Consider the following 27,379-nt stretch of genomic DNA (forward strand, 5'->3'; position numbering starts at 1 on the left):
TCATCATGTCACATGTCACCTCGTAAGTCCTTTAAGTCTGAGATGTGGACTTCGGCATATCATTGTACCACCACTGATTGCACTGCAGAGGTGTTACAAAGAAATAGTTTGCTCATGTGTGTAATTGTTGAAGACACTAGTCTGTTGCATATTATTGCACCACCATTGATTGCACTACATAGGTGTTGAAAAAAATGTATTTCTCCGTTTTTCAAAGCCACTGATCTGTTCCATATTGTTGCACTACCACTGATTGCACAGCATAGGTGTTGCAAAAAAGGGCCCATATGCAATTCACTTTTTCACCTGAGTTTTCTCCTAGGTGATATTTTCACAACTTGTAAATAAAATGCATTTTAAATCACCAGCAAGCAAGAAAATACTCCAAATAATTTTGATAGTAATTTTTCAACTACTTTTTGGTAGTTTTTCAATTGTGAAATGCTGAAAAGTCATTTTAAATGCAAAATGAAAAAGCACCTCCTAGGAGAAAACTCAGGAGAAAAAGTGAATTGCATATGGGCCAAGGTGCGCTACTAGTAGTATAGCAGCCACTGCAGATGTCACTGATTGATTAACACAAAAATTCACTAACCAGCTATGATGCCTCTGTGAACCCACACTGCTCTTGTGATGAGTCTGTGGCTACCACCATCACACTGTCAGCGGTGGTTGTCTTGGTTTAATTTTTCTGCTCCTTGTTGCAGCGTAGAGGGGTGGCACTGGCATTAATCACCAATGTAATGCTTGTCATGCTGCCAGCTAGCAATCTACCTTTACATTTCCACTGGTTCTGGGAGGCCAGAGACTGCAGATGAAAACCCCCAGCACCACCACATACCGTTGCCTTTGCCTAATTTTGATTGCTTGGTGGCATCCATGTTATCCAGTTCACTTTACACTAATATTTTTGCTATTTGTATATAGACTCCTGGGTGGCACTGCTGATGCACTTCACCCAGCTCACACTTCCTACAAACAATGTGGTCCGTGCTCGGTCTCAGGGCCCACCGTCTTCTCCTGCTGCTGACCCAGCTTTCAGTATCAGCACTCCATTAACGCTAATTATATGTACACTCCTGGGTGCCATTGCTGATGCACTCCATCCAGGTCACGCTGCCAACTAGCAATGCAGTCCACACTCCATCTCAGGGCTCACCACATCCTCCTCCTGCTACTGCTATTGCCCTGAGAGTGCGGACCCCATTCCTGTCAGCGTTAGCCAACCTCCTCTTCCTGCTGTTACCGACTTTCAGAACTCCATTGACGCAACATGTATTTATACTTCTGGGTGGCATTGCTAATGCACTCCACCTAGCTCCTGCTGCCAGCAAGCAATGCTGTTCCCCTGGTGATAGCAGATCAGAGGCTACACACTGCTACTGCTCTTAATCTATCACAGGTCTTTCATACTTGGGTCCAATGTCACTGCGCTACTTCTAAACACTGGAGACTTCTGGAGAATTTCGAGCTGTGACAGAGAGTACTTAAAGTAAACCTGAGATGGCGAGGGTGAGAAAATGTATACATACATGGGGCTTTCTCCAGCCCCCTCCAGGCTGAGTGCTCCCTCATCATACTCCTCCGCCAACTGGATCATCTGGAATCTGGTCTAGGGTGTTCTACCCATGCGTGGCCTGACTGCACACATGACCCCATTGCCCTCCTGTTGCGGCAGAAGCTTCTAGACTGGAGGACTTTATCCAGATTTCAGATTTCAACGGGAGGAAGAGGATGGCAAGGGAGTGATCAGCCTGAAGGGGGCTGGAGGAAGCCCCAGGTATGTATACATTTTCTCTTTCTCACCATCTCAGGTACACTTTAAAGAGACACTGAAGCGAAAAAAAAAATATGATATAGTGAATTGGTTGTGTACTATGAATAATTACTAGAAGATTAGCAGCAAAGAAAATATTCTCATACTTTTATTTTCAGGTATATAGTGTTTTTTCTAACATTGCATCATTCTATAATATGTGCAGATTACACAACACTCAGCATTCAAAATGAGTCTTTCAGAGCAGTCTGTGAAGTAATGACCTCTCCTCTAGCAGAGGAAAAGTAAATAGTCCAGGAACAGTTGAGATAATAAAAGTCAGATAACAGCCCTCTCCACGACTAAAGGTCCGTACACACGCCGGACTGGAGGCAACGACGGGTCCGTCGTTACCTCCCGCTGGGTGGGCGTGCTGGATCGCTCTGAAACAGCCGTATCAGTCCGCCGACAGTGCGTACACACGCCGGACTGTCGTTGGCACGCCCACCCAGCGGGAGGTAACGACGGACCCGTCATTGCCTCCAGTCCGGCGTGTGTACGGACCTTAACTTAGTCGGAGAGCTTAATGGCTTGTTTGCATAGAGATAACAACTGGAGTTTCTCAACTCTTCCTGTACTGGAAACAATTACACTGATGTATCTGATCTTAATGTTTTATTTCTTAGCTGTGCTACACATACAAATCATAATATCATCATTTTTTTTTCGCTTCAGTGTCTCTTTAAGCCGACCCTTAGGTAAACTAATTTATCATGTCTGCCTTTCATAATGACAATCTGGGTGACTCCCTTCCCTGCTATTGGCCACTAAGAAAAACTTTTTCACCTAACTTTTCTCCTAGGAAATCATTTTCATCTTCTCTTTAAAACAACTTTTAAGCATTTTACAATTGAAAAAGTATCCAAATATTGGTGGAAAAGTACTATCAAAATAATTTTGAAAATGTTCTTGCTTGCTGGTGGTTTAACATGCACTTTATAACAAGGTGTGCAAATATTAGCTAGAAGAAAACTCCAGAGAAAAAGGGAATTGCATATGGGCCATGGTGTTTGTTTGCGTAACCAGATTTAAAGAGGAACTGTAGCAAAAATCTTAAAATTTAAAACACATACAGTACAAATAGGAAAACGTTTCTTCCAGAGTAACATGAGCCATACATTACTTCTCTCCCATGTTGCGGTCACTTACAGTAAGTAGTAGAAATCTGACATTACAGACAGGTTTTGGGTTAGTCATCTCTTCATGGGGGATTCTCAGCATGGCCTTTAGTCTTTATAAAGACATTCCCTGAAAAAACTTTATACACTGATGCTGGCCAGCTTCCCTGCTCACCGTACACTTCTTTGGCAGTTGGACAGAGCAACTGCCATTCACTAAGTGCTTTTAAAAATAAAGAAAACCATGAGAACCACCCATGAGAAGATGGGCTAGTCCAAAATCTGTCAGTAATGTCAGATTTCTACTACTTACTGTAAGTGACAGCAACATAGGAGAAAAGTAATGTATGGCTCATTTTACTCTGGAAGAAATGTACTTCCTTCTTGTTTGTATATGTTTAAATGTATTTTAAATTTTAAGATTTCCCCGACAGAGGTTCTTTACACAGAACAGAGCAAAAGATACTTTGACGGGTCATTAAAAAAAACAGCAGCAACATTAGGGTGCACTTTACTGAGCACCACTTGTACTGATAGTTTCTACATTAGAGATTTTAGTTAATTAAACATTTTGTCAGATGTCAGCAATTTGATAAACATCTTTGATATTCTGTTTTAAAAACAATGTTTAATACACCCACTAGTTAAAATGTTATTGAAACAGTGCTGCTTTAGATATTCAGTTTGCTCTCTTTCTTGCTGGTTTCTGGAACTAACTTCAAATGCTATGAAACTGAACCTCCCATGATGCAGTGCTGGGAAAATGTGGTGACATCTTCACAAGAAATTCATCACAAGAATGCAAAAGGCAGTTTGGAACTTCCAGCACATAAACCCTGAAAAAACAGCAGTCTTCAGACTGGCAAAACCCCCACAACACAGCACGGTCTGCTCTCCATTTAACAATCCAGCAGCGATATAACATTGTTATATTTGAAAAGTATAGCAATGTCTTTGTCAGTAAATACACTTTAAGCTTAAATCTTTACTCCTGCCTGAGGTGTATTTAAAATCTAAACTGGAACTTCTAAATCTGGCCACCGTGGAATAATGTCCAACCACTCCTTCTGAAAATGTTAGTAGACGTAGTAGTGATGTTATATCACCTGTAGAAAATAGGCTGAGGGCTGGGCATTAATGGTTCAGTGGGTCTACAGCAGGTATGTCAAACCGGTCCTACGAGGGCCAAGATCCTCACACATTTTTGATACAGCTCAAATTAATTGCTGGGTCTGAACCAGGAAAGGTGTGGTCCATCAGGTAGAACACATTCCTTTCTTTCTCAGTCCATCCTAAACACTGGCATGGATCTGGCCCTCCAGGCCTGGAGTTAGACACATGTGGTCTACAGCAATCTATGGCTGTGATGCTTAAGCCACACCCAGAAAAGCAGCAATTCCACCCCTGGTCTACTTTTTTTTTGAGTAGACAGAGGGGTGTTGTTGTTATTATTTGCTGTATATTAATAATATTGTATTTATATAGCACTGTCGTGTCAATAACTATTTCTGTAGAGCTGCTCACAATCTAATCACCATAGTCAAAGTGTCATGTCCCTTAACTCTAAGACGAACAAATTTGCAGAGGAAACAAATGGGGGGGGGGGTTAAAGCAGGTTTCGGCTAAGTCCCGAAACTGGGCGCCGCTATAGCACTAGTGCTATACTACACGGCCTGAGCAAATGTAATTTGCGGTTCCACCAACCGCCAGACCCCAAATTACTTCTCCCACCGAGTTGCTATGATTTGGAGGGGTAATAGTATTTAATGCCGCTGGGGAGTGGACTTGAGCGGCAGCGGGATGAGCCATCATTCGGGTCACCCTGCGCCCAGTGTATATATAGGTATGCTTTGGGGGGGGGGGGGGCAGCATGTTTTTGAGATGTGGGAAGAAACAAGTGCACAGAGGGAATCAATGTAGACATGAGGATGGACATACAAATCCCACGCAAATAGTATCCTTGTGAAGATTTGATCCTAGACCCCCAGCACTGCTAGACAAGAGTGCTATCTCCTACACCACCGTGTAGCCCACTGTTGTTAGTAACTGCCAGCATGGAGCATTTGGATGCTATGGTAAGGTCTTTGTATCCAGACATCTTAGGTAGGTAGTTTTATTTGATTTAGGGTTAGTATATAATTGTTCTTATATGTGTTTGTCCATTATTCTTCAAAGCGTAACTGAGCTGAAAACAAATCTTTTTTTTTTCTAAATTTACATAAAATTAGTAACATTTGAACAGTTGTACACCATCCATGAGTTATTCATTTTCAGATGTTACATAAGTTCCAACATACAGAAGTGCTGTATTGCTTTCCTTAACTTTTAACAACAATAGCATTGTATGTTGTAAACTATCTAAGATGGTATTAAGTAAAGTCTTACATATCTGCCTAGAACTGAAAGCAGAAAGTGTATTTGCTAGTGCTACTAGGGTTCAACATGGAACATTGTGCTAGAAAGGGATGAACAGGCAATTTTTTAGAGTTCAATCTTGCAGCAAATTGGGCAGATTTTGTTTTGAAATTAGTCTGTTACATTTTTGTGAATTTGCTAGCAGATTTTGAGGCAAATTATTTGGAAATCAATAGCAACAACTTAAAGAAAACTTGTAATGAGAAAAACCTCCCCTGGGGGGTACTCACCTGGGGTGGGGGAAGCCTCTGGATCCTATTAAGGCTTTCCCCGTCCTCCTCGGTCCCACAGCGGCGGCAATAAAGCTCCTTGAACAGTGGGGATGTAAATATTTACCTTTCCGGCACCAGCGCAGGCGCAGTATCGGCTATCTGATTGGAGATAGGTGGAAATAGGCGATCGCTCTACTGCGCAGGCGCAAGTCTCCTACGTCTGCGCAGTAGAGTGGACTCGACAGAGATTGGCTATTTTTGCCTATCTCCGTGCGGATAGCTGAAACAGTCCCCCCGCTGGAGCCAGTAAAGGTAAATAAATCAGTGCTTATCAGCACTTCTCAGTCTTGTCGAGGGAGGATTCCGGGACACTTTGGGGGAGCCAGCGCTGGACTGCCTGCAGCTGCATGGGAGGGGGAAGCCTTATTGGGACCCCGAGGCTTCCCTTCAGGGAAACTTTTTTTGTTACAGGTTCTCTTTAAGAGGTTAAAAGCAAAGCCCCCAAGCTATAATCACCAAATTTGCTAGATATGTGAAGGAGAGTAGCGTGATTAAGGTGTGTGTGTGGGGGGGGGGGAGGGGGGATTTCAAAAAGACCTAGTAGGTTTTGATAAAATACTGAATTTAAAGTTAAACTAGAAGGAATGTATTTTAATTGTGTTTAAATGACAGGTAATGTAGCCACCTATTGGTAATCCTTAGAAACAGCAGTAAATTTCCTGCCGGGGTTGGGACAAGTTGCAATTCTTCTGCCAGGGGTTGTTGTACAGCCACATTACTGCTGTACAAGGATTCCTGGCAATCATATGTATCATTTGCATAAAAATAAATAATAGAACAATGATGTTGGGTCCCTCCCCACTCTAGCCTCTTTAAACCCCTGTCACACCTGCATGCTAGTATAGCCAAAATTTAGAGCCAATACTGAATGAGGTTCCACTCCCTGAGCTATACCAGCCTGCATGGTCCATGATGGGGGGGGAGCTGTGGAAGAGAGCCCTTGTATGGACAAGGCCTCATACCATAGATGAGGGGCTCCTTCCCACCTCTGGTGCCCAAGAGGAGGTAGGGGCATCTGAGGGTATATGTATAGGGTTACATTTTCACAAACAGTTAAAATGTAAATTAAAAAAAAGCTATTAAAAGTCCTTCAATGTTTTTAATTAGCCATAAATACTTAGCTTTAATTTATGATCTCACACCAATATTCTCTGAAATTTTCCACATCAATATCCTCTAAGGTCTTGACTGAAGCTATCCATGCACCCATGCAATTTGTATCAATTATGGCATATTAGTGGGCTTATCTATCACCATTCTCATGGCCATCCACACCCTATGAGGCAAGATCTTACATATGGCTTCTGACCAAAGGCAAATTATAGTCATTTTATCTTCCTTACATTTCTGAATAGTTCCACCAACAACTGTCACCTTCTAACCAAGCTTCTTGCCAATGGTCTTGAAGCCCATTCTGACTATGTGCAGGTCTACAATCGTGTCCTCTATGTCCAGACAGCTATTTCGTTCTTGGTGATGGAGAGGTTGTAATGGAATATTCTGTACACAGGTGTGCTTTATGCACATGGGCAAATAACCAATCCATGGAAGCCAGAATTCAGTCTGGGTTGTATGGAATCAAATACTTATTTAGCTCAATAACATGCAAAACAATTTATAGCTTTTAAAATGTGTTGTTTTTGTTTGTGTTGTTGTTTTTTGTCTTATTGTCTGTCTCTTTTCAGTAAAATAAAACTACCATACAACATTACAACAAACTATTAATTTCTTTGTAAGTGGGCAAGCTTACAAATTAGGCAGGGGGTCAACTAATTATTTTACCCACTGTACATGGTGCATATAATTTTACCCACTGTACATGGTGCAGCATATATTTGTTACTAGTCTCCCTGCTGCATATTTGCAACTGCTGCTCTCTTACTTTTTTCCCGTACCAGCAGTGAATAGGCAAGAGAGAATAACATTTATATTGCACTTTGCTCCCTAGCTAGGGTGCGCTCAGTAGGCAGTAGCAGTGTTAGGGAGTCTAGCCCAAGGACTCCCTTCTGAATAAGTACAAACAGGAATAGCCCAGATTCAAACCCAGACCCATATGCAATTCACTTTTTCTCCTGAGTTTTCTCCTAGGAGATCATTTTTGAACTTCTTCTTAAAATACCTTTTCAGCACTTTGCAATTGAAAAAGTACCAAAAGTAAATGAAAAAGTGCTATCAAAATTCTTTTTACTGTTTTCTTGTTTGCTGGTGGTTGAAAAGGCATTTTATGACATGTTTTTGAAATTTCACCTATGAGAAAACTCAGGTGAAAAAGTGAATTGCATATGGCCCCCAGTGTGTAAATGAGGCAGAGCCCTTAGCCATTACATTCTCCAGCAGGGGGAGAAAACCATCAGCATTCCACTGTTGTAATTGGTACTTTGCATTTTGTATAACAAAAATCTACAGTGTTTTTTGTAAAATCTTATGTGCATTAAAAAGAAAATGCGGTGCTAATATGTGCATTTAGAGGAAATGCCTCTGACAAAGCTTGCACTTCAGCTTATGGACTTTAACAGTTGATTAAAAATCAATGCAGTGATATTTTCTTCAGGCTCTATTATTGAATACTTTCCGATATCTGTTTTCCGATTTTCATTTCCGATTACCAAGCAATCTTTTTTGAGGAGTAATTTTTTTTGCATTCACTGATTAGCCAAACATTTCCAAGTAGACTCTTCATTCTCTGATTGGTTCAATGCTTTCAAGTTCTGTGATTGGGCCAAAATTACTAAGTTGCAGTAATGCGGTATTTCCGCAGAAATTTGATTTCCGATTTTTCTTTCCGCGGAACCCGAATGAGCATCCCTATTAGTTAGCGTTATATACAGTGGCGTACCTAGGGTATCTGACACCCGGTGCTGGGTATTATAAGACACCCCCCCCCCCCCCCCCCCAAAAAAGTAAAGGGGCAAAAAACGGGTGGGGATATAGGCAAAAAAATGGGTGTGCCCGTGACCGGATGAGGGCGGAGCTAACTGTAATTTACCATGAACCCGGGGTGAGAGTGATATGGAGGCTGCTATATTTATTTCCTTTTAAACAATACTAGTTGCCTGCCAGCCCTGCTGATCTATTTGGCTGCAGTAGTGAACAGAATCACACCAGAAACAAGCATGCTTGTTCAGGGTCTATGGTTGAAAGAATTAAAGGCAGAGGACCAGCACGGCAGCCAGGCAACTGGTATTGCTTAAAAGGAGATAAATATGGCAGCCTCACTATTATTGTCACATCGGGTTCCCTTTAAAAGTGCAACGCAAAGACAGTGGACCCAAGTTTTGGTGACCCTTTCCCCAGAAAATTCACATACTTGTCCAGGTTTTCTCAAGAAAATACACGTAATGTGTGCAGATTTGCCCAGAGAATACGTTCAATCATGTCAGCAGATTTGCCCAGAAAATACATGCAATCATGTCGGCAGATTTGCCCAGAGAATACGTTCAATCATGTCGGCAGATTTGCCCATAAAATACATGCAATCATGTCGGCTGATTTGCCCAGAGAATACGTTCAACCATGTCGGCAGATTTGCCCAGAAAATACATGCAATCATGTCGGCAGATTTGCCCAGAAAATACATGCAATCATGTCGGCAGATTTGCCCAGAGAATACGTTCAATCATGTCGGAAGATTTGCCCAGAAAATACATGCAATCATGTTGGCAGATTTGCCCAGAGAATACGTTCAATCATGTCAGCAGATTTGCCCAGAAAATACATGCAATCATGTCAGCAGATTTGCCCAGAGAATACGTTCAATCATGTCGGCAGATTTGCCCAGAAAATACATGCAATCATGTCGGCAGATTTGCCCAGAAAATACATGCAATCATGTCGGCAGATTTGCCCAGAGAATACGTTCAATCATGTCGGCAGATTTGCCCAGAAAATACATGCAATCATGTCGACAGATTTGCCCAGAGAATACGTTCAATCATGTCGGCAGATTTGCCCAGAAAATACATGCAATCATGTCGGCTGATTTGCCCAGAGAATACGTTCAATCATGTCGGCAGATTTGCCCAGAAAATACATGCAATCATGTCGGCAGATTTGCCCAGAAAATACATACAATCATGTCGGCAGATTTGCCCAGAAAATACATGCAATCATGTCGGCAGATTTGCCCAGAAAATACATGCAATCATGTCGGCAGATTTGCCCAGAGAATACGTTCAATCATGTCGTAAGATTTGCCCAGAAAATACATGCAATCATGTCGGCAGATTTGCCCAGAGAATACGTTCAATCATGTCAGCAGATTTGCCCAGAAAATACATGCAATCATGTCGGTAGATTTGTCCAGAAAATACATGCAATCATGTCGGCAGATTTTCCCAGAGAATACGTTCAATCATGTCAGCAGATTTGCCCAGAAAATACATGCAATCATGTCGGCAGATTTGCCCAGAAAATACATGCAATCATGTCGGCAGATTTGCCCAGAAAACACTTCAATCGTGAAGCAGACCTGGCCAGAACATAAACGTAAAAATATAAATTAAAAAACAAAAAACCAAACATTTACTCACCTGCAGCAGAGCTCCTGTTCCGGGCCTCCGTCCGGTGTGCAGCTCCCACGAACCTCTGCAGACAGCAACTGAAACTCCCAAAGTCTCCAGAGCAGGGCTTCGGACATTTTACTATAGCCCTGCTCTGCTGCTGCGGTGAACTGACACGGCATCTATTAGATGCCAAAAGTCAGTTCACGCTGGGGGGTGCTTGGAGAATTTTAGGGGGTGCTTTAGCACCCAAAGCACCCCCCCGGTGCCGCAACTGCCCCCAGTATAGGTAGCTAGCAGTTGCCCCCAGTATAGGTAGCTAGTTGCCCCCAGTGAAGGTAGTATAGTTGCCCCAATATAGCTAGTATAGTTGCCCCCAGGATAGGCAGCATAGCTGCTGCCCCCAATGTAGGTAGTGTTGCTGCCCCCAGTGTAGCTAGTATAGTGGCCCCCGTACAGCTGCCCTCCAGTATAGGTAGTATAGTGGCCCCCATAGTTGCCCCAGTATAGCTAGTATAGTGGCCCACAGTTTAGATAGTATAGTGGCCCCCAGTGTAGCTAGTATAGTGGCATCCATTGTAGCTGGTATGGTGCCCCCCCCCCTATAGGTAATATAGTAGCCCCCAGTATAGCTAGTGTAGCGACCCCCATGCCCAGTGTAGCTAGTATAGTGGCCCCCGTATAGCTGCCCCCAGTATAGGTAGTATAGTGGCCCCCAGTATAGCTAGTATAGTGGCCCCCAGTTTAGGTAGTATAGTGGCCCCCAGTTTAGGTAGTATAGTGGTCCCCAGTTTAGGTAGTATAGTGCCCCCCCCCCCAGTGTAGCTAGAAGGAGGGGTGACAGCAGGGATAGCGGTGGGGAGGGGGGGAAATATCCCCTCCCTCACCTGGGTCCCCTCCTTCTGCCTCTCTCCCCCCCCCCCCCCCCAAAATGCAGGCAGCGGGCAGAAAACGGTGAGCAGGCGGACGCGGAGAATACTCACGTTACTTCCGCGTATCAGTCTGGAACGCTGCATTGCCGTCACGTGCCTCTTCTGCGCCTCCAATGATTGGAGACGCAGAAGAGGCACGTGACGGCGACGCAGCGTTCCAGGCTGATACGCGGAAGTGACGTGAGTATTCTCCGCGCCCGCCTGCTCGCTGCCCACTGCCCCCGGCCCGCTGCCCGCATTTCGGGGGAGGGAAGAGAGGCAGAAGGAGGGGACCCAGGTGAGGGAGGGGGGGGATATGTCTCCCCTCCCCGCCACTATCCCTGCTGTCACCCCTCATCCTAGCGCTGCTCTTCCCCGCTCCTGCATGACTTTGGGGGGTCGTGGCGACACCCCCCTGGCCGTCTGGCACCCGGTGCGCCACGCCCCCCTGTGCCCTGTGATAGGAACGCCACTGGTTATGTATTATTTTATCAAAAACCTTCTCTTTGAATCTCTTAAAGCTAGCCAATAAATAGTATATTATACCTTGATTTCATATGTGAAGGACAATAAGAACCATGACATTATGTCTGCTCCATTTTCTGACATCCTATCGCTGTGTGATGTATAGTTATATGCTCCTTGGGGAAATAAGTGAGTAAATATCAGCTGTTATGCTCTCTTATGTTCTATATATCTGATATATGGTATTTACATTGATGGGAAGAATGTATTCCTAGAATTTACATGAATGCATTGCTGATAATCTACTAATGCATTCCTTATGCATGCTAAAACATCCCTCTTAATCTATGGTTTACTTAGGTGCCTAAGGGTTAAACTATTAAAAAAACTAAGTACTCATTGATTAATGTTAATGTGATTTCTTCCAATCAATACTACCCTGTGAGAAGTGTAAACATATTATTTATAAGCAAGCTTTTTGGCCGCTCCAGTGCAGGAGAATAACCTTACCAAGGTCTCCATCTGGTACAGCAGTTCTTCTATGTTGTTCTGTGTGTTCTTAATATCTTGGTCAGACAGTATAGGACTGGCTCTTCTGGGTGTAGAACACTGACATCGCAACTAGAAGGAATAACACAATATATTAATATGTATCTTGAAATCGAGTTCATATAAATGTTAATGACATGTTGAACATTTCACATTGCTATTATATAAAATTATAAAACAGTGAATCTTCTTTATAAAAACACAAATTCTAAGAGGAACTTTACCAAAATATAAGTGTGTGTGTGTGTGTGTGTGTGTGTGTGTGTGTGTGTGTGTGTGTGTGTGTGTGTTTCTGTGTGTGTGTGTTTCTGTGTGTGTGTGTGTGTTTCTGTGTTTGTGTGTGTGTGTGTGTGTGTGTGTGTGTGTTTCTGTGTGTGTTTCTGTGTGTGTGTGTTTCTGTGTGTGTGTGTGTGTTTCTGTGTGTGTGTTTCTCTGTGTGTGTGTGTGTTTCTGTGTGTGTGTTTCTGTGTGTGTGTGTGTTTCTGTGTGTGTGTGTGCGTGTGTGTTTCTGTGTGTGTGTGTTTCTGTGTGTGTGTGTGTGTGTGTTTGTGTGTGTGTTTCTGTGTTTGTGTGTGTGTGTGTGTGTGTGTTTGTGTGTGTGTGTGTGTGTGTGTGTTTCTGTGTGTGTGTGTTTCTGTGTGTGTTTCTGTGTGTGTGTGTTTCCGTGTGTGTGTGTTTCTGTGTGTGTGTTTCTCTGTGTGTGTGTGTGTGTTTCTGTGTGTCTCTCTGTGTGTGTGTGTGTGTGTGTTTCTGTGTGTGTGTTTCTGTGTGTGTGTGTGTGTGTGTGTGTTTCTGTGTGTGTGTGTGTGTGTGTGTTTCTGTGTGTGTGTGTGTGTGTTTCTGTGTGTGTGTGTTTCTGTGTGTGTGTGTGTGTGTGTGTGTGTGTGTGTGTGTGTGTGTGTGTGTGTGTGTGTGTGTGTGTGTGTGTGTGTGTGTGTGTGTGTGTAGGGGGATTCATTAATATATTGCAAAGTGAGATGTTGTCACGGATTCGCTGGTGCTATCCGTGTAATCACACCAAAACATGCGCACAAAAATATGATTTGGAGTGCCCCTTTAATTCATAACCTGTTTTAAGAAGCTAGTGTTATTCCATCAGTCACAAAACCAGTCACTTTCTGCTCTGGGGGAAAAGGTTGTTTGCTTATTGTTCCCTAGAGGAAGGTCAATAAAATTTAAACCAGAGTCATCTCATATCCTTCAAGATCTACTTCGAGGGACCTTGATAAGGAGATACATGGGCTAGGAACCCGATCACCGTTCGTAAAGTCCTTATAACCATAGATACAGTTACTGCACCTATCCTGATAAGGGAAATTACTTTTAATTCACCTTGGAATAAAAGAATAGTCATTTTACTAAATAAATCAGTTATACATAGATGCCAGGCAGAATAAAAGTATCAGAGATGTCTTAGATCTGATATGGGCATGGCTAAACCACAAAGCATCTGTCTACCATGTTCTGGGCCCGAGATACCAGTTTTTCTGCAATGAAATATCGTAATTCACCTGTGTTTAGACTGCAATTAAAACAGAGAATGCCAGAATTACACCTGTATCATTCATTGCGAGTTCTGATCAACTAACGCAGAGATTTGACCATTTAGAGTATTTCATATTCTTTCTGTCTGTCATGATAAAGGGGTGGAGACGGATCATGTGGCCGACACTGCTCATCTCCCCTTATCATCTTCACCCTCCAGCAGAGAAAGGGTTAAATGGCTGGACACACAGGCTGAGACAAAGAATCCCAGCCTATCCATAACATCAAGGATTTGTCTGTTTATCCATGGACTACAGAACTTTCCATAATTGGACTATTATATCTTCTGTTTTGGACTTATCGTTCCAAAGGACGCAGTAACTTGACCCTTTGCTCAGACTATAACAAGTTATTATTTTTACGTTTAATCCTTTATTATTATTAACTATAACAATCTGTTTCGATTGCTGTATTTTAGTTTATGCATTGTTTTATCATAAAATAAACAATTAAAAATCGTTTGTCTAAGTGCTTGTTCTGAAATCTCTGCAAAGAGTTTGCGTTTCCTGAGAGAAGGTTACCATAACGGTTCTTGATATTGTTATTTTGCTATCTCTAGAAAGGATCTTGAATTAACCTTTTTTTCTACAGAATTTAGCTAGTTAGATTTGCGTATTTGCATGCTTATTGTGAATTAGTGGCAGCGACCTGCTCCCTATATGAGATCGCAGATTGTATCGATTGTACATACAATCAAAATTGTACTGTCTGTGGACTCACCATCCAATCCAAAAGGTTACTTTGTCTGCAGTGTTGAATGCCTTCAGAATTCACTCAGGGTTTGAGGCTGAATGGTAAACTGTGGCAAAGGGAACAGGAACTGGAGGGTGACTTCCCATTTGTTATAAAAAATAAAACGTATTTAAAGAAATGATTGCTTCTCGCTGGGTAACTCGTTCATGTCATCATCTGTGCTGCTGGCAGACAAGTAAAAAAAAAACAGCACAAACTGTTTTTTTTTATTTTCTATAACCACATCCACTACCAATGCAATATTGCAATATATACTGTACGTACACTATATATATATATGTGTGTGTGTGTGTGTGTGTGTGTGTGCGTGCGTGTGTGCGTGTGTGTGTGTGCGTGTGCGTGTGTGTGTACGTGTGTGTGTGTGTGTGCGTGTGTGTGTACGTGTGTGTGTGTGTGTGTGTGTGTGTGTGTGTGTGTGTGTGTGCGTGCGCGCGCGCAACTGTTGTTCAATGCCCCCCCCCCTTGTCCTTTACTTACTGCCCCCCTCCACTTTCCATAAGTCAGAACTACACCCAAATAGCATGTTCTTAAAACCATCACCTGATACAATTACCGATGATCATGCCAGTTCTGGTATTTGTGTTTCTAATGATAGCCAATGATAAAAAAAGTCCATGATTTGTTCCCTAATTATAACTTCATTTTTGATTGATTTGATCTAATTAAACCAGGTTTGTTTAAAACCACTTCACAGCTTCTGTACAGTATATCTACTCCCCATTAAACTTAATTTAAATGCCCAGGGGATTAAAGATACATACCCCCACTGCTACCGCCGCTGTTCGCGCTCCCGCTCACTTGTGTATTCATTCACATTGCTGCCCACTTGCCCAGAGATTATTGAATGGGAAAGCAATTCCCATTCATTGATCTAAGTCCCCATAGCAATGATAGGCGGCTTCTATGAGAAGCTGCGCGATCATTCTAAAAAATATGTTTCCTATCCTCACTACATTTCCTGTAACTGTAAGTGTACATATTTCACTTACAGGACGCATTAAGAAAAAATGACTGAGGCCATCTTGTGGCCAAATAGTAAAGCTACATCTAAAAGATTTTTTTTTAAATGAAAAGACCTATTTTTACATTTTGAATTAGCCCCTTACCCCCCACACTCCCCAATAGTTACCAACATAATTTTTTTTTTTATTTTTACAATTGAAAAAATACATAAATAGTTTTCTTCGGGACTGAACTTTTTTTAATATGTATGTCAAGAGTTTATATTACTGTTACTTATAAATGATGGGCTTGTTATTAGGGATGGATGCAAAACTGAAAAAATGCACCTGTATTTCCAAATAAAATATTGATGCCAGACATCGTGATAGGGATATCATTTAAACGGTGTAATAACTGGTACAAATGGGCAAATAAATTACGTGGATTTTAATTACGGTAGCATGCATTATTTAAAAACTATAATGGCCCAAACCTGAAAAATACGGGTTTTTTTTTTCTTATTTTCCCATTAAGAAAAAATTAGAATAAAATAATTCTTAGCATAATGTACCACCCAAAGAAAGCCTAATTGGTGATGAAAAACACAAGATATAGTTCATTTAATTGTGATAAGTAGAGAAAAAGTTATTGGCAAATGAATGGAAGGAGAGCTGAAAGGTTAAAATTGCTCTGGTGCTCAAGGGGTAAAACCCCTCAGTTGTAAAGTGGTTAAAGAGAGTCTGAAGCGAGAATAAATCTCACTTCAGACCTTATAGATAGCAGGGGCATGTGTGCCCCTGCTAAAACGCCGCTATCCCGCGGCTTAACGGGGGTCCCTTCACCCCCAAATCCCCTCGGTGCAGCGGTGGAGCGTTTCCTGGTTGGGGCAGGGCTAACCGCCGCAGCCCTGCCCCACGCGCGTCTGTCAGCGCGTATCTCTGCCTCTCCCCCGCCCCTCTCAGTCTTCCTTCACTGAGCTGGGTGGGGGAGAGGCGGCGATGATAGACGCGACTGGAGGCAGGGCTGCAGCCGTTAGCCCTGCCTCCAGGAAGAGTAAATATATGACCAATTTTACAACCAACGATTGCGGGGGTGGGTTTGGGGGTGAAGGGACCCCCGTTTAGCGGCACGATAGGGGCGGTTTAGCAGGGGCACACGTGCCCCTGCTAACTATCAGCTCTGAAGCGGGATTTATTCTCGCTTCAGAGTCTCTTTAAGCGCCATGCAATACCCACTGCCGTGGGCTTTATTGTGTAGTATACTTATAAAAAAATTGCACAGAGTTAAAATCCTATTCGCCAACTGGAAAGTTAAGTAGAAAGTTTCAGAAATGGGAAGAAAACAAGAAATGAAATAGAATTATTGGAATTCAACCACACCAGTGCAATGTATGGAAAATAAATTGATTGTGTGGCTGCTTTATTGTTAAGACGACGGCTGTGGCGGGGGAAATTTTCAGTAAAATGAAAACAAATTGCTGGTAGTGAGGCATTTGTCACAGTCTGATTACTTGGCAGTCGCTGTGGGAGCGCCAATTTGTCAAGCCACATCAGGAGAACAGGAGACTTGTACAGCCAGACAATGTTATTTGCATGTTCATCTTATAATCATCAGCACATTTGGGGCATTTCATAGTTGTATCGACCCATTTTGGTTACTGGTTGCCAAACTTGCTAAGAATGTCAAATCATTGCAAAACAGAACAACTGGATTTAGCGATGGGTAAAGGTAGCCACATACTGCTGGATCTAACCTTAAAGGGGACCTGAAGTGAGTAAAATTATTTAAAATAAACACATGCTGCAAATGAATATTACATACTTACCTCACCATCAGTTCCTCTCAGAAGTTCACCATTTTTTTCTTACAGTGATCCCTTCCAGTTCTGACAATATTTTGTCAGAACTGAAATATACCAGTTGCTGTCAGTTATATATCAGCAGCTGTCAGTTACAACTGAATGTACAAGGTAATGTCCGTGTTTCCCTATGGCTCAAGTGGGTGATATTACAGTTTAACAGTGTGCTGACCAGGAAGCGGTTATGGGGTAATGGCCATTTTCAAAATGGAGGACGGAGAATTCCATTGATCACAGTGGACAAACGGGACGCAGGAGAGGAGAAAGAGATTGAGGAGGAGACTACACAGGAGGTAAATATGACCTGTGTATGGTTATTTTGACTTTTTATTTTCAGTTCAGGTTCTCTTTAAGTTTCTCATTTTGACCACATTTCATGAAATAAATGGATTTATATCGATAGAAGCAGCTATACGTGTCTGTGTGCTGTTCATTGCTGCAGAAATGTACAACTCCACTGCTAACACTTGATAATGTTTCTGACCAGCTCTACCCTTAAAGAGGAACTCCAGTGAAAATAATTTAATATAAAAAGGTGCTTAATTTTTACAATAATTATGTATACATGATTTAGTCAGAGTTTGCTCATTGTAAAATCTTTCCTCTCCCAGATTCACATTCTGACATGTATTACATGGTGACATTGTTACTGTGGGCAGATTATGTAGCTGTTATGGCTTTAACAGACAGCTATAAACAGCCATTTCCTGTGTGTGTCATTGTTACATTGTGGCAGTTTGCCCAGAGTACCGTACGGTACCAGAGCCTCTTGTGGGAGGGGTTTCAGCACAAAATCAGTCATACAGCGCCCCCTGATGGTCTGTTTGTGAAAATCATTATATTTTTCATGTAAAAGTGGGTATCAGCTAGTGATTGGGATAAAGTTCAATTCTTGGTCGGAGTTTCTCTTTAAAGGACACCAGAAGTGAGAGGGATATGGAGGCTGCCATGTTTATTTCCCTTTAATTTTGTTGATGGCCTGGCTGTGCTGCCGATGATCCTCTGTCTCTGATACTTTTAGCCACAGACCCTGAACAAGTATGAAGATCAGAAGTTGGACTTTAGTTTGACTGAATTTACCACATACTTGTTTCAGCTGTGTGATTCAGATACTACTGAGTAATGAAAGATCAGCAGGAAGGGCAGGCAACTGGTATTGTTTAAAATAAAATAAATATAGCAGCCTCCACACCCCTCTCACTTCTGGTTACATTTAAAGCATACTTATAGCTAGATTATTTTTACAGTTAAGTATACAGATATAGCCTTTCCCATGTGTGCACAGAATTTCACTCAAAATAAGTAGCATACTATTTATTTACATATGCCTTCAAAAAGACATATTCTGTATTGGCACCACCATCTTGCTTCTCTTTCTACACTTCACTAACATTACTTCTGACTCTGATACCTTCGCGGGCAGAACCTAGAAGTCCCGTCGCCAGCTGCAGTGCCCGGCAACCAATCCAGAAGGGGGGAAGTTGCCTTTCAAAGTAGCCGTCTGGGTCATGCAACAAGAGCACACTAGTATCAGGAAATGCCAGAAGACGGAACTCTGAGCGTGATAATGCAGTGTTTGACCATGTTACACTGCACGGAAACAGAGGACTCACAGTGGCTGCATTAGTAATAGGAAGATGGGACAGAAGACAAGATGTGTCTCAGGGCAAGCTGGTGCAGTGTTGGAGGAGAAGCAGATGGTGGACTCTGCTGGATAGGTAATAACTGCTTCTGCTGCACTTGTAGTTTCATGTTGCAGGGTTTAGTTTAGCAGGGATTCATGTAGCTATGATTAGTGTAGGTGCAGGGGCAACAGGGGTTTTTTGTAAGGTAGTTAGAGTAGCTGGTGGGAGCAGCAGGGTTTGGTGTAGCTGGGCAGTTTAGTTTAGATAAAAACAGCTTGGGGAGGGGGAAAGGTCTATAAGATGCAGGCCCGGATATACCTCACAAGAGCCTATAGACACAGATGTCCTGGCACCTTTGACTTCGCCCTCCAGGAACCTACACACCCCCATTACACTGCACTGCGGTCACTTCTCCCTTACTTCCCTTGCCTACCCTTAGTATTAGATTGCCGCCAGAACTACCCTCAATATTAAGTAGCCACAGGTGGCCCCATGTATAAGTTAGCTAGAGGAACCTCAGTATTAAGTAGCTAGACGTTCCCCTGACTAAAGGGAGATCTCGTAAGTGAAATGCTTTGTGAAAAAACTCTCATTTACACTCTCATCAGGACTCTGCATAGGGAAGGAGGGAGCCAGGCGCTCAGGGAGGGGAGTTAGCCGCCTTTCCATCATCAGGTGCCTGTAGGCACGTGCCTACAGTGCCTTATGGTAAATCCGGCCCTGATAAGATGCCCCAACACTATAGACGTACCAGGTTTAGTACAATTTTTTCCTTGATTTTGTCTTCTAAACCTAGGTGTGTCTTATTGTCTGGATTGTCTTATAGTCCAAAAATATGGTATATAGGATCAGACTTTACATAGCTCACACCAGACGTTCACTTCAAAATCAATTAAATATTCGTTTTGGGAATGCAACAGATTTAAAGGACCACTATCACAAAATGTATTAAAAAAAAAAAAAAGCTATTTAAATTATAAAATATAAATTATTTATACTGAAAACAGAGCTAGTAGAAGGGATATTAAAGGGTTAAGAATTAGTTAAAAAAAAATCACACTGCTGCTGCTTACACATTCATGATCATGGTCATGGGAAGCTGTACTGTGGGCTGCTAGCTGTCCAATGGCATTTCAGCTAGTAGTAAAGCTGTCTCCTGATTTTAGCCACTCTGCTAAATGAAGAGAGACATCTGCTGTGCCTGTGTAAATAGTGGAGGGGTTCTTAAACTACAACGTACAGTATCTGCCTTGCTAAAATCAGGAGACAGTTCTACTACTAGCTGACATGCTGTTGGGCAGCTAGCAGCCTGCAGTACAGCCTCCCATAACCCATCGGTAAGAGCCCCTCACATGTAGGCTGTCATGAATGTGTAAACAGCAGCGTGATTTATTTTTTAATTAATTCTTTAATATCTCTTTAGTATAAATAATTTTTTTAGTTTTATTTTTTATAAATTTCGTAATAGTGGTCCTTTAAGCATACTCTGTCAAGCATTTGGCCAGCTATATAAGATTATTGTGTGAAGTTGTGTTGATATTTACTATAACCAAGTGAACAAAGTTTAAAGAGAATCTGTATTGTTAAAATCGCACAAAAGTAAACATACCAGTGCGTTAGGGGACATCTCCTATTACCCTCTGTCACAATTTCGCCGCTCCTCGCCGCATTAAAAGTGGTTAAAAACAGTTTTTAAAAGTTTGTTTATAAACAAACAAAATGGCCACCAAAACAGGAAGTAGGTTGATGTACAGTATGTCCACACATAGAAAATACATCCATACACAATCAGGCTGTATACACCCTTCCTTTTGAATCTCAAGAGATCATTTGTGAGTTTCTTTCCCCCTGCAGCTATCTTCCACTGAAGTGTCAGGCTGTTTCTTTCTGCAGAGTGCAGACAGCTCTGCCTGTATGTAATTCCTCAGTATGTGAAAGCCCAGCCAGCTCAGAGGAGGATTTATCCAGCTTGTAAAAGATAAGAGAGAAGAGAGAAGCTGCCCTACTCTAAATAATACACAGGCAGTGTGCAGAGAGGGCCTGGAGGAGGGAGATGCATCACAGAACCACAACACTGAAGAACTTGGCAGCCTTCCAGACACAGGCTGACAAGTCTGACAAGAGAGAGATAAGTTGATTTATTACAGAGATGGTGATAGTAGAACCTGCTGCAGTAAGCCAGAACACATTAGAATAGCTTTTGGAAGTTGTAGGATGATAAAAAACAGGATGCAATTTTTGTTACGGAGTCTCTTTAAAGTCTATACACATCTTTTTGGCTTTAGAATTTCATCTAATGCTCTAGATAGCTACAGGGTGTGTGTAGAAGGGGGGGGGGGGGGGGGGGGTTGAGTCCTGTAAACTGAGCATTTTCATTATATTGCTGGAATAGGTACACAATCTAAGTGTGTCTTACTTGAGGAACTGGTGTAACTAGTGTCCAGGAATCCTCTGAAGGTCTCACTGATGAGGAACAACCTGCTGAAATCAAAAAGTAAGTTAGGTTTATACACCATAAGCTTATATCACCTATTACTCTTATAATAGCATAGTGTAATGAAGCCCTCTCCTTCCCGGAGGATCTTTAAAGACAGCATGTGTCAAAAGTTAATTAACTGTGATCCTTAAAAGACCACTATTGCGAAAAAAAAGCAAGCAGTTAAAATCTAACGGAACCAACAGGTTTTGGACCAGTCCATCTCCTCATGGGGGATTTTTTCTTTGTTTTCAACAGTATTTCCTGAACAGCAGTCAGAAGTCGAACTGCCAAAATAGTGTGCAAGTGATTAGGGAGGCTGGCTGGTATCTTACTATTTTAGCAGTTAAACTGCTGTTCAGGAAATGCTGTTGAAAACAAAGAAATCTCTGAGAAGCTTGGACTGGCCCAAATCCTGTCGGTTCTGTCAGATTTTATCTGCCTACTTTTTCTTGATAGTGGTCATTTAAGAGAATTTGTTTCAAAAAATTAATCAACTGTAGGCTTACCATCTTCTACACAGGGGCGTAGTAATAGGAGGTGCAGAGGTAGTGACCGCATCGGGGACCTGCCTCAACTGCAGTATTAGCTCTCTATTGGTCCTGTGCTCATAATAATCACTTCTATAGATACTTTGAATAGTGGTAATCATAAACAAACTGTTCCCCATCCCATTCTTGCACCTCAAACACTGTAGTTGCCAGGAGTAGACTACACGGGAGGTAAGTATGACGTGTGTATGTTTATTTTGACTTTTAATTTTCAGTTCAGGTTTTCTTTAAAAGGGCTTTTTGTAGCCACAATCCCCATTGCGGGCAGCCTACTAAACATGATGCGTTTTAAGAGGGGGGGGGGTTGAGGTTAGATGCCGGAGGGGGGTGGGAGGTTAAGGTTAGTAGTTTCCCACCGGTGGGGTGTTAAGGGTTAGACACGAACAGGGTAGAGTTTTGTGTGAGAATAGGGAGAAGTTAGGTCATAGTAAAGTACGGCAAAAGACAAAGCAAAGCAGAGCCGTGCTAGCAGCTTGTGTTAACCTCTTGCCGACCGCGTCACGCCAGTAGGCGTGGCCGCGGCGGCAGCCCCAGGACCGCCTAACGCCAATTGGCGTAAAGTCCTGGGGCTCTGTTTTGCAGTAGATCGTGCGCAGGCTGCGCGCGCATCTCCTGCTTGGGGGGCGGAGCTCCGCCCCGCCTTCAGTCTCCGAGCGGCTATTGCCGCTCGGGAGACTGTTAGACGGCGTAATCGCCGTCTATTTACTCTGTGCAGTGCTGCGATCAGCAGCAGCGCTGCACTGGGGACAGCCGTGTGACACGGCTGTCCCCCTGGGGGACAAGAGAGCGATCGGCTCTCATAGGGTAAAGCCTATAAGAGCTGATCGCCATGATTGGCTGGCTGGGGGGAGGAAGCGAGGGAGGGAGGGAAGGGGTTTAAAGGAACAGTTGTTTTTTTAAAAAAAAACACAAACAAAAATATTTATTAAAAAAAAAACAAACATGGGGGGAGCGATCAGACCCCACCAACAGAGAGCTCTGTTGGTGGGGAGAAAAGGGGGGGGGGAATCACTCGTGTGCTGTGTTGTGCGGCCCTGCAGCTTGGCCTTAAAGCTGCAGTGGCCTTTTAAACTAAAAATTGCCTGGTCACTAGGGGGGTTTAGCCCTGCAGTCCTCAAGAGGTTAAATGGATGGAGGATATAAAGCCAATTTTTCCAAAGACGCTGTCCTAAGCAATTGGATGAACAAACCATTGCGCTTCCAGGCTTACCACTTCCTATCACCACTTGTGGACTGGATCAGTTTTTATTGGGCATTAGTTTTTGATCCGTTCTGTAGCACCCGGTCAATGCAACGTGCCCATTGAATTATCGCAATCTCCCCAAACTTGCAGAGTAATGTGAACAGATCCTAATGATTAACATAGTATCTGTTCATCTCTGTTAGGGTTTATTCCATAGAACTGACTCTCTGTTAGCGTTTATTCCGTCGAACTGACTATCTGTTAGGGTTTATTCCGTAGAACTTACTCTTTTTTATGCCATAGTGAACCTATCCTAAAGTGAACCTACTTAAATGTACTGTAGAGTTTCATTTGTTAATGAATGGGATGGGCTTACAGCTGCTGTACAGTATATTTCCAGAGATAAGGTATCATTGTTTTACAGGCAAGACATTTCTTACATTTGCGGGACCAGAGTAAAGGGCTTTTCATAACCTGCAGGATTTCAGTAAAGCTGCACATTTTTTGAATATCACATTTTTGGCACTAAACCTAATTTTCACTTAATACAAAAGTTCTCTCTTTACTCTTAAAGGGGCCTTTCAAAGGAAATGTTGTTGATTTTTTTTTGTTGCTGCCCTATCAGCCCTAATAATGCTGCTGCTGTTGCAGTATCTATTTAAAGCATTTATGGCAAAGGGATAACTACTTAAATTCTGTATTTAAGGACCACTATTAAGAAGAAATTTGAAATACATGTAAACACATAAAAATAAGAAGTATGTGTCTTCTAGAGTAAAATGAGCCATAAATTACTTTTCTCCTATGTTGCTGTCACTTATTGTAGATAGCAGAATTCTGACAGAACTGACAGGTTTTGGTCAGTCTCCTCATGGGGGATTTTTAGTATTTTATTTTTTACAAAAACAATCCCTGGAAACAATCTATACAAAAATGCCTGCTGCCCCCCTACATGTTTGCACACTATGTTGGCAGTTGGATTGAGCAACTGCCATTCACTAAGTGCTTTTGAAATAAAAAAAACAACAAAACATGGGAATCCCCCATGAAGGAGGTGGGCTAGTCCAAAACCTGTCCGATCTGTCAGATCTGTACCTGCTGTAAGTGATAGCAACGTAGGGAAAAAGTATTTTATGGCTCATTTTACTTTGGGGGAAATGTACTTCTTAATTAACCAGGTACAATGTTACCATGACTTCTTCTCTCTCATCTTTATGTCTACAGTACCCTTCAGTATAGTGGTGGAAGTCCAGTACATGAATATAGCAGTACTAGTGACCTTAGCCCGTTTAAAAAACGGGCTAGGTCTGTCATGACTTCGCTGCGCGCGCCCGCCGCACACACGCCGCACGCACACACACCCGCCCCTTCTGGCCCCGTCCTCCTCCGGCTCTCAGCAGTGTCTCTGCGATTTGTCCCTGCACATGCGCAGTGCAAAAAAGCACTGACACAGGGACAGACGCAGGGACACTTGCATATTATTATAGAGGATAGCAGTTTATCAGGCCTACTGGCACTCTGTATGGTACTAACAGATTCTGTAGTGAATTTGAAGCTGGCATTGAAAAACCGGAATACAAAATGATACATCTTCAGATATAGAAGACAATTAGACATATGATGATGAATGATAGGTTGTTGTGAGAAATACATTTTCTATACATTTCTCTGTGTGTAGAAATCTCAGATGAGCCTTTCTGAACAACCTAATTACCCACATCATGTCTTGATGAATGGGGAAGCATTACAGCGAAGCACACAAGGCAATGTAATGAGAAGCAATGTATATACCTTCTTTCAAGCTTCTGCAGTTTAGGTAAGTGGACTCCGATAGCTTTAATGACAGAACGTGAAAGATTGGTTTGAGTGTTCTTCAGTCCTTTGTGCTGTTTGTTTACTTCTCAGATGAGGGCTGAACCCAATAACTTCTCTTTCTAACATTCTAACAAACACACAAAACACACCACCTGATGCATTCCTCCTCCTCCTGTATCCTGTCTTTTATTCAAGATTAAAATCTGAATGTGTGCTACAACCCCTGGCCTTGGGGTGATAGAGAGAAGCCTAACACCTGCATTTTCCTTGTAAGCAGTATAGCAGGATATTTGCTTGTTATATTACATCCTCTTTATGAGACAGAAGAGCATCTCTTATGGAGACATTGCAAAGCAATGGTTTGGTTGCAATATTGAATATTTGGCTTAAAACTGCGAAAGACAAAGCAGAGAAAAGGGGAAAAAAATGCTCACAAAAAATATGTGAGCCGCAGTTAATAATGAAAGGTTAAAGTAGGCCTCTGCTGTAAATTACAAAGTGAAAAAGAGCCAGAATGATACATATTGTGATGTCACCTGTGTTTTTATACCCAATGCAGCCACAGCTGACTACAGTACTTAAAAGGAACCCGAGGAGTGAGACCTATGGAAGCTGCCATATTTATTTCCTTTTAACCTTCCTGGCGGTAAGCTGAGCTCGGGCTATGCCGCGCAGGAAGATATCTCAGCCCCTGGTGGAGCGATTTGCTCCATTTAAAATGCTGTACGCGCAGCTAGCACTTTGCTAGCCGCGCGTACAGCTCGATCGCCGCCGCTCTGCGGCGATCGCCCGTACGCAGCGGCGCAAGAGGGCCCCCCCCCCCGCCACAGCCCTGCGCTGCCCGGACCAATGAGTTCCGGGCAGCGCTATGGGCTGGATCGGAGGTGTCTGACGTCAGGACGTCGGCTGACGTCCATGACGTCATTCCGATCGTCGCCATGGCGACAGGAGAAGCCAAACCGGGGAGCGCGTTATATACGCGTTCCCCTGTTTGCTATTGATGCCGGCGATGATCGCACTAGAGGGACACATGCGCCCTCTAGTGGTGTTTCATGTAGCTACCACTCTGGTAGCTTTACATGAAACACAAAAAAAAAAATTAAAAAAAAAGGATTTTTGCCAATTTGGCAAAAAAATTAACCGCCAGGAGGGTTAAACAATACCAGTTGCCTGGCAGAGCTGCTGATGTTTCCAGTCAGTAGGGTCTAAATCACACACCTGAGACAAGCATGCAGCTAATCTTGTCAGATGTTTCATAGAAATCTGATCTGCAAGCATGGCCAGGGTATTTGGCTTAAAGGATTAGAGACAAAGGAAACAAATATGTCCTTTTTACCTCGGGCTCCCTTTAATTAAGCAGCAGGAAAACATTGTGGCAACTCTGGAATGCACTGTGGCCTGCATTGCATTAATTTTCTCTTCACTTCTCCTCTCAGTGAAAGGCTGGCTCAGTGGCACAGGTAGAAGCAGAGTTCCCCTCAGGCCACACTATTAGGCTATTCCATGGGCGGTGCTACACTGAGGCATGCTGGGGCTCTGCCCCAGGAAACACTGTGCTCCCCTGAGGGTCCCCTGCTCAGTAAAAAACTGTTAACTGCTTTCAGGCTCCAGCTGCATACAGTGAACAGGATAGGGTCTGTAAAAAAAACTCTCCATGTCAGTACAAGTCTATGTAGGCATTGAGTCAACAAAGGGTCTTATTTATTTGCCATAGATACCTCACAATCCTTGTAATATCCCTTGTAATCAATGCATCTGGATGACACTTATGTTTGCAAAAAAAAAAAAATTCTCTACCCCCTTCTTATTGTATGTTCTAACATTGTCAGTCAACAGGAATGGAGTTTGAAGAAGGCTTACAAGCTGAAAGCTGTTTTTCTTTTAAATTAGCCATTAAACTAGAAGCTCTAGTCTCCATCAAAGCTTAGCTACTAAGATAAGGAATTACACACACAGTGTTTCTCTCCCTCCTGCCTCTTCCACCAAACCTTGCTTGTAGACTCATGAGACACAGGCTCGTGGCTGGAATGATTTGTCTGTGATCTGTCCACACAGGAGCAGCTTGCTAGCAAGTAAAGATTAATGCATTCCAGCAAACTAGAAAAGTATATCTGTAGGTAACCTTTCTTCAATAGTAGCACTATCATTTGGACAATCTGCTTTGCTGAAAAGCCTACGACTTCTGTTTGTGATTTTTACGTGTGTCCCTGATAATTCCTGAACTAATTAGCCTTCATTTTATCACCTGCATTAGGCAAAAAATATCTAAAGCTCACCATAAAAACATCGATTTTGATCATCCAGATGGACCCACCAGCCAGCCATCGTGCCCCCCCCCCCCCTTTCCAAACATTTGATGCTGGAGCCGCTACTGGGCTCCTCCACCCACAGATGACACAAACTTGTAGCAGTCTATACAAAAGCAGAAAAGTGCTGTAGCAGTTTTTCATAAAGGGGTGTGGCTAACCAACAAAACCTGTTTTTATGGCATAAGTGGCCAGTTTTTAGATATTTTTTCCCCTGCTACTCTGCTATAACTGTTGCTGCCTGTGCTTATAGTGTGGGTTTTATTTTTACACCGAAGCT

The 27,379-nt window shown here is 42.7% G+C and overlaps 1 protein-coding gene across 4 annotated transcripts in view; it reads right to left on the reverse strand.

Annotated features, from left to right (window-relative positions):
• The window catches only part of LOC137525789 (uncharacterized), a 311,742-nt gene that overhangs the window by 12,847 nt on the left and 271,516 nt on the right, over positions 1 to 27,379 (reverse strand). For 3 of the 4 annotated variants that reach the window (XM_068246991.1, XM_068246988.1, XM_068246990.1), the window contains 2 exons: positions 21,185 to 21,249; positions 12,007 to 12,117 (listed from right to left, as the gene is read on the reverse strand). In XM_068246991.1, the coding sequence (XP_068103092.1) occupies positions 12,007 to 12,117; positions 21,185 to 21,249 (176 nt within the window). The remainder of the gene's footprint in view (positions 1 to 12,006; positions 12,118 to 21,184; positions 21,250 to 27,379) is intronic. The other variant, XM_068246989.1, reaches the window with a different exon arrangement.

This window comes from Hyperolius riggenbachi, chromosome 7 (assembly GCF_040937935.1).
Source record: "Hyperolius riggenbachi isolate aHypRig1 chromosome 7, aHypRig1.pri, whole genome shotgun sequence".
NCBI lineage: Eukaryota > Metazoa > Chordata > Amphibia > Anura > Hyperoliidae > Hyperolius > Hyperolius riggenbachi.